Below are 13,234 nucleotides of genomic sequence, written 5' to 3'. Positions count from 1 at the left end.
TTTCCGTTATAGACGGTTTACAGTTTGGTTCAATGGCTCTCAGCATCCCCACTATGAAAATTGTTCCAGCGCCCCTGTTAGTACTATTCTGTGAATGATCTCTGGTAATGGGTCTACATTGCTGGTGATAGTAAAATATAACTAGTGAGAGACATTAAGGGGTATCACCTAACACTACACCCTCAGCGCTACGGACCAGCGCTGTATATAGGTCGCTAGGAGCCTGCTGCGGCAATTACAGCAACAGCATCACAAAGGCGCACAGCGCTCACGAGCTGTCTGACCATAGTAAAGATGGCTTCCCTATGGCTCGCTCTCAGCTGAACGGCCATAGAGTCACTTCCGCCCTTCTTACATCACGTGACATTACACGGCTCCCTGCTCAGTGGCGGCTACGGCGCTTCGATGGGGACAATTCAGCCCGTTTTTCCGTCTAGGCGGACCGGGCTGCATTGCGCTTCCTTATCACTGAGAGAGAGCCCTTGAGTGGCCGGAGCGCGAGAGGGGCCTGCCAGGCGGCTTCCCGCCGGCCTCTGGGTGAGTAGGTAACGCTGGGGCCTGCTCCGCCGGACCCCCGCAGCCAGGGTGGGAAGATCCCAACTGCCTCCCCAGCAATACCCCCCCCACACACACACACGCTGCCCCCGCAACTATAGGCTCCACGGACGTACCCCTGCCTGCTCCGCCCCCCCCCTGCTCTGGCCCCTCCCCGCTACACCTCCCCAGCCCTACTCCGGCCTGCTCCAGCCCTCTGTTATGCCCATCCCCCATTTGTTGTTCCATAGCCTGTTATTGCCCCCCCCCAGCTGTGCCCACTCACACTCACTGCCCAGCCAGCTTTGCCTCCCCCCCACACACCTTCTTTATGCCCATCACACCTTCTCTGCCACTCTCACTTTCTCTTTGCCTATCTACTATATTTTATACCTCCAGCTGGCCCATTTTCTCATCCCCCCCCCCCCACCACCACCACCACACACGTGTTTCCATTTTCTCTGCCCACACTATTTTATTTTAAATATATTGGCTTAATAGGGGACGCTGCTTTTGGTAGCCCCCTCAGGGACTGGATGCCCCAGACTTCACATTTTGAAAGACCCTAAACATGGCACCCTCTATCAACAAAATAGTTTAAAATGTCTTCTTAAGTAGTTATGAGACCTGAATGGTTAGGGTTATGTAATACTCTAACCCGCTGGGCCTGTTTTTTCCCTCTCATTTATGCCCTTGTAAATCAGGACACATTCAGCAAAAAACAGTGCTGTGATACCAATATTAGCTCAGACTCAGGCCCAGTGAATTTCCATTTTACTCTGTTTTAACTTTAGTAATTGTCACTTTGTCAGCAGCATTATTTGAAATGTTGCTTCTCAGTGACAACCTGGATATTTCAAAGTAGCTGCTTATCAAACTGCAGCCTTTTTTCTAATTTGTGCTAATTTTACAATACTTGTCGTCTTCTAGAAAAATAAAGATGTTTGCTTGTAAAGCTACCTCTTTGCCCCAATTGGGATCTTCGCTATGCAGCTTCAGAGCTGCTGCTGGCGGAGTGGCATTCGCTCTCTTGCATTCATTAAATATTATAGGAACCCAAAGCCTCGCTAACATTTTTTCATTCCTTCCATGTATATGATGTGAAGAGGTGATGTGCATAAATAGGTCTGACACATGTATCATGATGAATGCATTTCAGTATTTATCCCTTGCGTGCAGATGACATATAGGTCTGCTAATTTAGGGATTTGGGGCAAAAATCTATCTGGGGATTGGTCCTGCTTTGAGCAGGGGGTTGGACTAGATGATCTCCTGAGGTCCCTTCCAACCCTGATATTCTATGATCCCCCTACCAATCACCCTGATAGTGCTTTGTTACGTCATAGCTTCCAATTCTAAATGCTTCAGTGACTGATGCACTGACAGTTAAGCAAACCTCTGTGTCCCGTAATACATCCTCTGAACTTTGCTTCCAAAGCCCAAAACTGTTGTGTCGTTTATGACAAACTTTTTCTCTCCCTCATCTCTCTTGTCTGTGTCTGGCGATTGCCATATCATGGTGTCCAAATTCATCCTTTGTTTAAGTTTGTATACATACATCCATATATGCTCCTTAATCACAAAGTGCCGTTACAATGACAGTTCCTTTTGAGGAGATCCAGAATGGGATATGCATGCTAGTTTCTGGCTCCAAGAAGTCAGTGTCATATTGTATTGTCTCCTCGATCTACTTGATTCATCTTCATCTCCAAATCCCATTCAAAATAGCTCTCCTGGGTTCCCATTTACACTCATGTATGCACTCTCTCATTGGCCTCCTCTATCCCTTCTCCATGATTCTGTATAATTAGTCATGTTTTTATTTGTGATGACTTATCTTTCTCAAACTTTCATTCCTGCATCTTTACAACCACTGAGTTCTGTAAATGTCATCTTAAAACTTCCTTTCCTCTGTTGACTTTGAATGCTGTTCAACCACTCAGATTTTTCCAGTTAATGACAGTTCTGCTTTTCATTTACCATAAAAGAGCTAAGAATTTTACTTTTCTAATTTGTGCTTTCAGTTTGAGATCTCTTGATGGTAATGAACTTTTTGTTATTATTTTAAGATCCAGTATGGCTTACAAAGTTGGTTTAAATATTGTCGCTATTTTACACAGGAAACTGAGGCACAGATAGGTCAAAGGTCACACCGTAAATCAGGAGTGGAATGGGCATCTACATATTCCGACTTAAGCCTCAATCCTGCAAACTTCTCTGTACAAGTGCACTGCCATTGGGGTCACTAAGGCTGTCTACATTGCACCTGAACAAGCCCCCTAAACAGACTTGTGTTAGTGTGACTCATGCTAGCATGCTAAAAAATTACGGTGTGGACATTAGTAGCACCAGTGGAGGCTCAGTTTAGCCATCCAGGCTCAGACCCAGGGGCATGCAGCTATTTTTAGCATGCTACCACAGGTTTGTCTACCCAGGCTGGGAGGCTCACTCTTAAGTGCAATGTAGACATACCCTAGGATTTTGCACAGGTACAGGAATCTGCCTACTATGGAGCAGATTGCAGGATCTCAGCCTTAGGTCTCTGTGCTAACTATTCTGCTTTCTAATATCGAGCAACATCTTTTATTATCCTCCTCCTCCTTCTTTTCCCCCATACATATACATCTCTAGTTTAATTAGTAAATTGCAGTATTTTAAGGATTCAGCAGCTGAAAACTCACTGTTTTTCCCTTCTGCCATTTAGAAAATCAATGAATTCTCCAGAAATTACATCTGAATTCTAAGACGCATGTGAGCATATTGAAGTATTGTATTTGTAGATACTTGGCAATTACTGTCACTCGCATTATGAAACTGATATTTAGATTCTAAATATTTATGAAGTTGACTCTTCTAATGCTGTTCTTATTTATTTTTTTTTACAGCTGGGAAAGCAGTTGTCATGCTGTCTTATGTACAAAAACAGATCCAAACTTTACTGTGTTGTAAAGTAAACTGTGCTGCAGTGTAGTGATATTTGATTACAAAATTATATCTGTGCAAATATTTCAAAATGAACAAAAGAACAAGCAGTGAATCACCTCTAGGGAGGTTAGTGAAATCTTATAGAACTCATCTGGTACATGTAACACTTGATAGATTGTGGCTATTTAACAAGGCTGTTGCCATAGGATACTCTTGGTATTTTTAAGTTCTTGTTAAAATTGAATACTTTCATTTGCATAGGGACTCTCAGCTCAAAAGATCTTGAAGTGCTGTGCTTTACTGCTTCTACTGCCTGAACTGTACATGGCCTTTTGGGGTGTGGAAATCTCAGAAGGCAGTATGTACTTTGGTCACAGTACATCAGGCTACTTTATTGTAGCAGGAAGGGTAAATCTGCTATATGAGACCAAAAGGGTGGGGTGGAGGGAGAGGCTAAAATCTATGGATTTAAGTGCGGCAGAGCTGCTTGAGCAGCTGGTGAGCGCCTGTCAATGAGATATGGACTCACTTCTGCTCCTGATTTTTTGGGTTCTGTCAGTTCCTTCTATTGGAGCTGTAGAACCTGCAGGAGTTAATACAGACAGCCTAACTCTGCATATTCTCAGCCTCAATGAAGGAAAAGAAATGCAATTTTTTTTTGCAAGCTTGCATAAACCAGGGTGTTTTTCCTTCCCTGATTGCTGGTGTGAGGTTTTAAATATAAACATATAAGACATAAACATAAGAATGGCCATACTTGGTGAGACCAGTGGTCCAGATAGCCCAGTATCCTGTCTGCTGACAGTGGCCAATGCCAGATGCTACAAAGGGAATGAACAGAACAGGGCAATTATCAAGTGAGCCATCCCCTGTCGTCCAGTCCCAGTACCTGGCAGTGAGAGGGTTAGGGACACCTAGAGCATGGGATTGCATCTCTAACAGCCAGTGATGGACCTGTCCTCCATGAACTTATGTCATTCTTTTATTGAATCCAGTTATAGTTTGGCCTTCACAACATCCCCTGGCAACGAGTTCCACAGGTTGACTATGCATTGTGTGAAGAAGTACTTCCTTTTATTTATTTTAAATCTACTCCCTATTAATTTCATTGGGTGACCTGACCACTGGTTCTTGTGTTATGTGTTTTCGGGTTGGTGGGATTCCTTCTAATTGCCAGGGGTATAGTGTGTTGGGGAATCCCCATCACAACCCTGAGTATCCTTGTATTGGTTCCAAGGTGGATCTTATCTCTGGCACACTTACATTTAATTTCCACTTCATAATTTAATCCTGTCTCCTGTGTCATCAAACTTACTGCAATCAAACTGTCTTTTTGAGTCACCCAAAATACAAAACTCAGAGATTAATGCTGGTGGTAGGGTATGAATGGACATGCGGAAAGGCATTTCTCCTATATATTATTAGTAAATATATCAATAACTTAGTTTCACTATAATTACAGATCAGCAATGGGCTGACTTCTGTATATGAGGTTTAATATGCAAATTAACCAAAGGTACCCATATGACTTACAGATGTTAGTTTCTCAAAAGAAAGTATCTTCTGTCTCTGTGTTTGGATCCAGTGCTTGATAGCTTTATGGAAATGCTCAGATACCTTTTCCTTTCAGAAAGTTGTTAAATTGAGAATGTGATATAAGTGAGTAGTCTCATTTGGGTCACTAGGATCTGTACTATCCATATTGTAAAAAACACCATTACTGTTGGTCTCATCACAGAGACAAGAGAGCATGGTCAAGCAGACTGAATTCCCTTCTTGCCCCTAGAGGGGGCCCTCCATCTCAGGGTGGAAATACTGTACTCTGGTTTGGCAGTGTGGGGAAACTCTTACTGCTTCTTCCCATGGTGTATCTGTTCTGTAGATGTAGGATTTCCACTTTCGGGAGCACTCAGATTGTATATTGTAGATATATTTTTAGCCTGTCCAGATCATCAGATACATATTAGTAAAAGGTCTGTAAGTTTACAAAATACAGTAACTTGTCTTTAAACTAGAAGTACTGAATAAATCAAATAGGAATGTTGTAAGAATGCTGAATTTCTGAAACTGATTTGACAGCATATTGGTGAGAAACTTCCTTCTTGGTGAAACTGGGTTCTGTGTAAGTGAATTCCTCCCCATCCCAACTCAGGGCCATGTTGTGAGGCTGCTGTGCAGCCCTGTCCCTTTCCTTTATCCGCCACCCTGCAGTCACCATTCCATCCTATAGGCTGAAATAGCAGCCACAGCCCCTGTGATCCCATTGCCTGGGATACTGGTGTTGCACAAACACATCTCTGCCCCGACTCTTATTCAATGTAGCTTTCTGTCCTAGCCTATGTGGGGGCTAGCATGGAAACTTTATCAATGTTGTGTAAAGAATTGCAGGCAGCCCTGTGTCACCATTGAGCCAAAGATCACCTGCACAGCCCCAGTGTGGGGTTTGGGTAGCATATGGGGCATTGCTATAGTCCTTTGCAGCTGGAAATTTTTGCTCTTTGAATTTACATTGGAGTTACTCTCAATAAATATTGTGTGTGCTCAGTCAAGGGGATCTGACACTTGCCCAATCATTGGAGAAATGTATCCACTTAACTCTATCGTGCATCGAGAAAGAAACCCACCTAATGTTTAGTTTTGCTGTCAGTTAATAATTCACAGCTTTTTGGTTTTCTTTCATCAGAATGAATGGGGCAGTGTTCCCATCTCCAGCTGCTGAGATGGCAGAAATTAATCGAATTCAGTATGAAATTGAGTACACTGAAGGGATCAGCCAGCGAATGAGGGTACCAGAAAAATTAAAGGTAGCTCCACCAACTGCTGACCTTGAGCAAGGCATCCAAGAAGGACTTCCAAATGCCAGTGTAACTATGCAGGTTCCAGAGAGGATTGTAGTGGCAGGTATGTATATGGTGTAGGGTAAAAGTAGCAACTAAAGCATTATGCTGATTTGCTCTGTGTCCAATTTAGCTTGTTTTGGGGGATTAAAAAAGAATTTAGTGATGTTTTGGGAAAAAAATATTATTCAAAAACAAAGACTTGTGAAATGTATCCCAATCCTCCAAATAGGAGCTGCTGATCAATTATGACCTCTAAAGTTTCTTAAAATATGAAAAATGCTTTATTGACCAGAGACATTAGGATAATTTTTAAGGTGAGATGTTGACATGCACTATTTCATAATTTTGATGTGCTATGTCTGAATATATATTGACAATAAGCTGTAATAATTACATGCACCAATCTTTTACATGTCTTTCATGCCTGAATTATGAGTACTACAAATGGATCCCAGCAAAATTTACTTTGTACTCATAGACTTTAAGGCCAGAAGGGACCATCCTGATCATCTAGCATGACCTCGTGCACAATGCAGGACACAGAATTTCACCAACCCATACCTACTGACTGACTTCTGACTCTTAATATAATAGGAATAAGCTACAGGAGCTGTAGTATATTCTAAAAGTATACTTTGTCTGACCCATTCGATATAATGCAAAATTATTCTGATTAATAGGAGCATCAACATCATATTGATGATGTCTCTGCTACTGAGTTGGCCTTATGGATAATAAGTTTATGGCATATAATAATCTGCATTTGATCATACTATGATGATAAAGCTTAAGAACATCTGCAGTTCTTACATCTTTTCAAAGCTTGTGCTTGTTGCTTGTACGCATTTGTCCCACAGTTGAAATACTCAGACATTCGAACGTCTATTAATCTTTGTCTGAACAAAGAGAGCTTTGGTAAGACCTAATTCTGCAGGTTAGAGAATGCTCTCAGTGAATCAGGTGCTTCCAGGCTCATGAATTATGTGTCCAGAGAATACTGCACACGTAAGAGTGAACAAAAGCTATAAGTGTGTCAAAGGGCTATAACCATGGCTTGTAATAAGCAAAAACCATGTGAGAGGTAGGTGGGCTTAATCATATTCTCTGAGGTTAGGTGTTATGTATATGATGGCTATCTTACCCCCCACACACACACCAAAAAAAAATCTCATTAAAATTGTGTATCAAATGTCCTTCCTGCATCTTTATCTTTATATATAATTTGCCAAGGCAACAAAGGAAAACCTTTCAGATGTTTTTTAAACAACTGTCTAAAAATTGAGTTGTATGAACTGGTTATTTGGATGGTGAGAGTGTGGTCAAATCACTCAATAATTATCACACGGCAGATTTAAAGATGACGGTGAAGTTATGTTCCTCAGGTGTTGTAGAATGTGTGGCCACACTCCTCATGGTCAACAGGAATTCACAGGAATATATCTCAGTGGGGATACAGAGGCAAATAATGGCTAGGTCTAGAAGAAACAGGTTGTGGTAAGGATATTTTGGAGCACAAAAATATAGTTGAGATTTTTTAAGAAGTATTTCCCTTAATATATCCTTAACTGCGGGATTACTAGCAGCTTTCTTTCATAATTGTTTGGTTTTCTGAGTTGACTGTATTTTGATGTTATATTTCCTTAGTTCCTATGGCATAATTTTTCTTGCAAACATTTGGTCTATTCGTGGAAGTGTGAGGGATGTCTTTGTCGTCTTGAACTTTCACCAACTTTTCACTTGTTAATGTGTTTACTTGGTATTGATTAAAGTAATCTCAACTATGTTGTTGCAGGTAATAGTGAAGACATTCCATTTTCCAGACCATCAGATCTGGACCTTATACAGTCTGCTCCATTCAAACCTCTGTCATTGAAAACTCCTCCCCGGGTTATCTCACTTAGCGAGCGACCACTAGATTTTCTGGATCTAGAAAGACCCCCAACGCAGACACCTCAAAGTGAAGAGGCTAGTATTTTATTTTAACTTTTTCCTAGTTGTGAAAGTTTACTGAAGAAGAAAAATGGAATGGTGAATGATCCCTACATTGTGATCCAGATCAGTTTATTACCATAAAATGGGTAGATATAAAAATATTTTACAAAATTCTGTGTGCACTTACTAGTAATAAGATAACCCTCTAACCATTTGTCAGTTAAAGTGACTATAGAATCTAGATACCATCGTTAGAACTGGCTTAAAAATAAAAGATCAAAATGCCTTTTTTGACTAAAGGGAAACTTCCACAAGAAAATTCTGTTTTCACTGACATTTTTCAGGTTATTAGAAAACTGGAAACCTAAAAATTCAGTGAAAGCAAAAAAAAATTCTCAATTATTTGGTGGGAAATAAAATATATTTCCTAACCAGCTCTAATAGCGAAGTGTCTATTTTATAGCCATGGCTGTCAGTATTTTCATTTTATTCCCTATTTTCCAGACGCGTAAGCTTTAACTTGGCCATATTTAAAATGCACCAGGAAAAATCTTGGTGTCCAAGTCGATGCAGAATTTTATGTCAGTGTGTTGAAAATGCATCAGTAGGTTCTAAATTAAGTCTGAGCCTCAGGAAACTCTGTGTCCTTAGAGCCAGTTCAATTAAAATATTTGGTAGTCAAAAAGGCAAATGACATAAGGTTGTTTAAATCATTGCCTTGAATACTTCAATTCCAGTCACCTCATCTCAAATAGAACATGGCAGAAATAGAAAGGGTTCAGCAAAGGACAATGAAAGTGATTAGATATATGCAAAACTTCAATAATAGGAGTGATTAAAAAGGAGTTGGGACTTTGTTTTAGATCAGCCAAATAAGAGATGATGTGATAAAGGTATAAAATAATGCAGTTTAGAGAAGGTAAATCAGGAGCTCCTATTTACCCTTTCTTTATAATACTAGCACAAGGGGACAACAAATGTAATTTAAAACTGATAAAAGGGGATTCTTTTTTATGCAGTATGTAATTAACCAGTGTAACTATTGCCACGGGATATTATTGAGAGCAAGAGAATAGTGGGATTAAAAAAGTATCAGATCTGCATGAAAACCCGTATCCATTGTTGATATAATCAGCAGTAAGCAAAATATTGTTAATAAAACTGTAAAAATGTGTTTCAGGGAACAAGACAGAACTGTCCAAGGGATGGATAAGATGACTTAATAGATATGTTCTGTCTCCAATTTTCTAAGCAGCCAAATGTTTGTTAAACTGCATATGTAAAACACAGAATTACTGTTTATTGTTTCAGACGTGGTGGGCTTCTACTGTCCTTTCTAACAGTAATTGTGTGGATGGTTAATAGAAGCAGTAATGGGCATAAGGGATTGCCTCCTCATTCATCTAAAATTCCAGTACCTCCCACAACACACCTTTCAAGATCCATGGGTCCTACACGTGCCTATCACAACATGTGGTGTACCTCATTCAGTACACTAAATGCCCCAATAGCAACTGTGTGGGTGAAACCAGACAATTGCTACACTCTCAAATGAACTCTCACCGAAAAATAAAACAAAAACACCATATCATCCATAGGTGAACACTTTTCACAAAACAATCACTCCATATCTGACCTCTCAGTCCTCATCTTCAAAGGAAGCCTTCACAACACCTTCAAAAGACAAGCCTGAGAGCTTAAATTCATAACTTCGCTAGACACTAAAAATCATGGTCTTGAGAGATGCTGGATTAATGGCTTATTACAACAATGTGTAACTCACTAGTCTTCACCCCTTCTCCCCCCCCCCTTTTTTTTTGTGTCCTGGGACTGCAGGGGTATTAACAGTCCACTTCATCTTGAATAGTCCCTGGGAACAGTGTTTCTGAACCTGTTTGATACCAGGGACTGGCTTGCTGCTTTCCTAATCTGTGTCAGGGAACTCTCAGGGACCATTGACCGATCCTGCCTCAGAATATGTGTTAATTACTTATGCTAAACAACCTGTTCTACCTTGCATTTAACTGTGAAACTGAGTGCCTTCCCGTGGCCTGAAGAAGATCTCTGTGTAGCTCAAAAATTTGTCTGTTTCACCCACAGAAGTTGGAGACAAGGTGGTGAGGTAATATCTCTTATTGGACAAACTTCTGATGGGGAGAGAGACAAGCTTTCGAGGTTACGGAGAACTCTTTTTCAGGTCTGGGAAACTTACTTGGAAGCTTCTCTCTCCCCACCAGAAGTTCGGCCAGTAAAAGATATTACCTCACCCAGTTTGTCTATCTAAAATTCCATTTGTTCAAGTGTCTTGGACAGCACCAAGTCATTTGGAATAAACTGTATTAGAAACTCAATTCTATATATTGTAAACAGGGCCAGATTCTGCCATCAGGTGCACTTCTGTACTCGCTTTGATATCAATGAGAGCTATGAATGTGTTCTGAGAGCAGATTCGGTGAACAGCCTTTAGCACAGTGCTTGTGGGACACTCCTGAAAAACACTCTCTCTTCCTCTCTTTGTCTCCCTCGTCCACTTTTTTGTTTTTGCAGGTTCGTTCAGTGGGAAGATTGAAGAGAGAACGTTCCATGAGTGAAAACGCTGTTCGTCAAAATGGTCAATTGGTCAGAAACGATTCCATGTGAGTAGAGATCTGGGATGCAGTGACTTAAGGGCAACTTGATTAGTATTTTGTTCTCTCTCTTTCCTCCTGTCTGCTTTTCCCAATTATGTTTGGTGTACTCATTTCAAACACTGAATCCCAGGTAAGTAACACAAGTTTGAACATTATAGAACTGCAATATGTTGCCTGAATAATCAACTCTTTAACCCTGTTTTTTTGTGCAGTTGGCTGACTTCATTTATGATGCAATCTCCCTGTTCTCTTTGGAGTTTGGGATCTTTTTTGTGGTTGTGGTTTTGCTGTTTTTTGCCATGAGCTGCAAGTCACAACTTTAGCTCAACTGCTTTTCCATGTGACTTCTAGTTGTCTGCCTGTAACTTGAAAGAGATTATCAGATCATGATTTTTGTGTGCAATACTTTCTCTCAACTTTCAAGTTATTCTTCGAAGAAATTGAGTTCTACATTGTGTGTTGAAGATGTCCCCACCTTTTTGTGTGATCCATTGAATAAGAGCAAAGAAATTGGTGCACCCTCATAATTACATAAGTAATTTTCTCTAACATAATAAAAATATAATTTATTTGAAATTTATCAATATATCTTCATGTTGAGAAGTGGACGAGTGGCAGACACCCCTTTTTATTGGGTGTGGGTGGATGTGGAAATGTTGTAATCATATACATCTCATCCCCTTTTGATGAAATTTAATAGAATATTTAAATAGTTAAATTTTGAGTATACTTCAGTTAAGTTTTTTCACCATGGTATAAAAACACAAGAGGCTGGCTGTTTTTTAAGCATTGCAATTGTGCCTTTTATTCCTTCTGCTACTGTCTGAAGATGCCACCCCTGTGTTCTAATTAGAATTAGGAATGTGTTTGCTGGATCTAAACAAATGTGACTTGAATAATAAGCCTATATATTGTATGAAATATGTGCTAGTTCTCCATTCTATTCAGCTGTAAGGATCACAGTTTCCATGGTATAGTGAATTATTGACAGAAGCTTATTTGAGTCATTGTAGGCTTTTATTCTTGCCCTTGGATGGGTCCGATTCACTTTCCTCCACAAACAGGAGAAGAGCCCACGTTTTGCAGCTTAAATTCAAGTGACATTAAACCCTTTAATTAAAAAGACAGTTCTGTCAAAGCATTTTGCCTCTTAGGATGTTTAACCCTTGCTTATCTTGTCCTCTTGGTCTAACTTTGCATGCTGATTTGACTGACAGCCAAGTATCATTGTGCACTGTACGCTCTGGCATCTCAATAAAGGCTCCATCTAACCTGGAGATTAATCTGCAGAATCCATTGTAAATACAGTTTGTTTAACTAGTGCAGATGGAGCAAAACCATTTAAAAATATTCTCTAGACTAGAACGTGGTGACAGAAGCATAGTCTGGAACATTGTATTTTTAAATCTTATTCCCTATCCACTCTGGCCAGACAAACTGTTTATCCCATGCTTAAACTAGTCCTGCTAAGATGGTATAATTCCTACATAACTAGGGCATAAGATGATTCTCTTGCATTTCTAGGAACTATTTTTAAAACGGGAAAAGGGAGAGCTAAAGATTTTTCTATTCTGCTTTTTAAAGCTTTCTGGGAGCATGTTGTACCTCAAGTAGCTATAACACTGTACAGGTTATGGCTGAGATTTTTTCAAAGGAATTTAAGAGAAATTAAGCACCCATATCCCACTGAAAGTCAATGGGAGTTGAGTGCCTAACTTTTAGGTTCCTTTGCAAATTGCAGCTTGGGCTTTTATCTTTTCCTCCAAAATATCACATAAACAAATACACTCAAACCCTACAGTGCTAAAAATGTAGAGAGGTTTTGTCTTAAGAGTCAGGTATTTAATGTACTTTAAACAGCTATAGTATTTTGGAATAAAGATGTGCTGATGGGTTGTGTGACATTCCAGTATGTATGCTGTAAGAGTTACAGAAATAAAAACCTTGGAAGAGCCAGCCCAGATTTAAGGAAGGAGTTGGCACTACTCCTGATTTTGTGTGGGGAGGGGGGGAGAGAGGGGAGTGGAGTTGACAGATGTTGCTGAATGTGTTGTCATTTATCTCCTTGTTACCCTATTGCATGCAGTGGCTGTCATGAGAATTTGTGGTTGGATGGGAGTTGAACAGTGACAGTAATACTTAGATTCTCAAATGTTTGTAAGACCAGTTGACGTGGTAACGACTAGGCACGTGTTGGTACAATAACTAACTGTTGAGCAGTAATGATGGTTCTCTAAATTACCTTCCATTTATTTAATAGGACGCTTATTTAAGAGAATCACAATTATTATTTAAGGTGGCACAGATCAGATACTGTCCCAAGAAATAATATGTCACAATTCCAGTCACCCTTCTCAACTAAGGACTACACAT

General features: G+C 40.1%; 1 protein-coding gene across 6 annotated transcripts in view; it reads left to right on the top strand.

Moving 5' to 3' along the window:
- The first annotated feature begins 280 nt into the window (after positions 1–280).
- Positions 281–13,234, top strand: part of MFF (mitochondrial fission factor) — a 38,771-nt gene continuing 25,817 nt past the window's right edge. For 2 of the 6 annotated variants that reach the window (XM_039489319.1, XM_039489316.1), the window contains exons 1-6: positions 282–537; positions 3,239–3,285; positions 3,420–3,585; positions 6,143–6,360; positions 8,092–8,264; positions 10,779–10,867. In XM_039489319.1, coding sequence (XP_039345253.1) covers positions 3,548–3,585; positions 6,143–6,360; positions 8,092–8,264; positions 10,779–10,867 — 518 coding nt within the window. In that variant the 5' untranslated portion in view covers positions 282–537; positions 3,239–3,285; positions 3,420–3,547. Of the gene's footprint in view, positions 538–3,238; positions 3,286–3,419; positions 3,586–6,142; positions 6,361–8,091; positions 8,265–10,778; positions 10,868–13,234 lie in introns of all 6 variants that reach the window. The other 4 variants (XM_039489321.1, XM_039489322.1, XM_039489317.1 and 1 more) reach the window with 4 other exon arrangements.

The sequence above is a fragment of the Mauremys reevesii genome, linkage group 9, assembly GCF_016161935.1.
Source record: "Mauremys reevesii isolate NIE-2019 linkage group 9, ASM1616193v1, whole genome shotgun sequence".
Taxonomy (NCBI): Eukaryota; Metazoa; Chordata; order Testudines; family Geoemydidae; genus Mauremys; species Mauremys reevesii.
The sequence above is the reverse complement of the archived record's forward strand: the minus strand, read 5'-3'. Positions and strand labels throughout refer to the sequence as shown.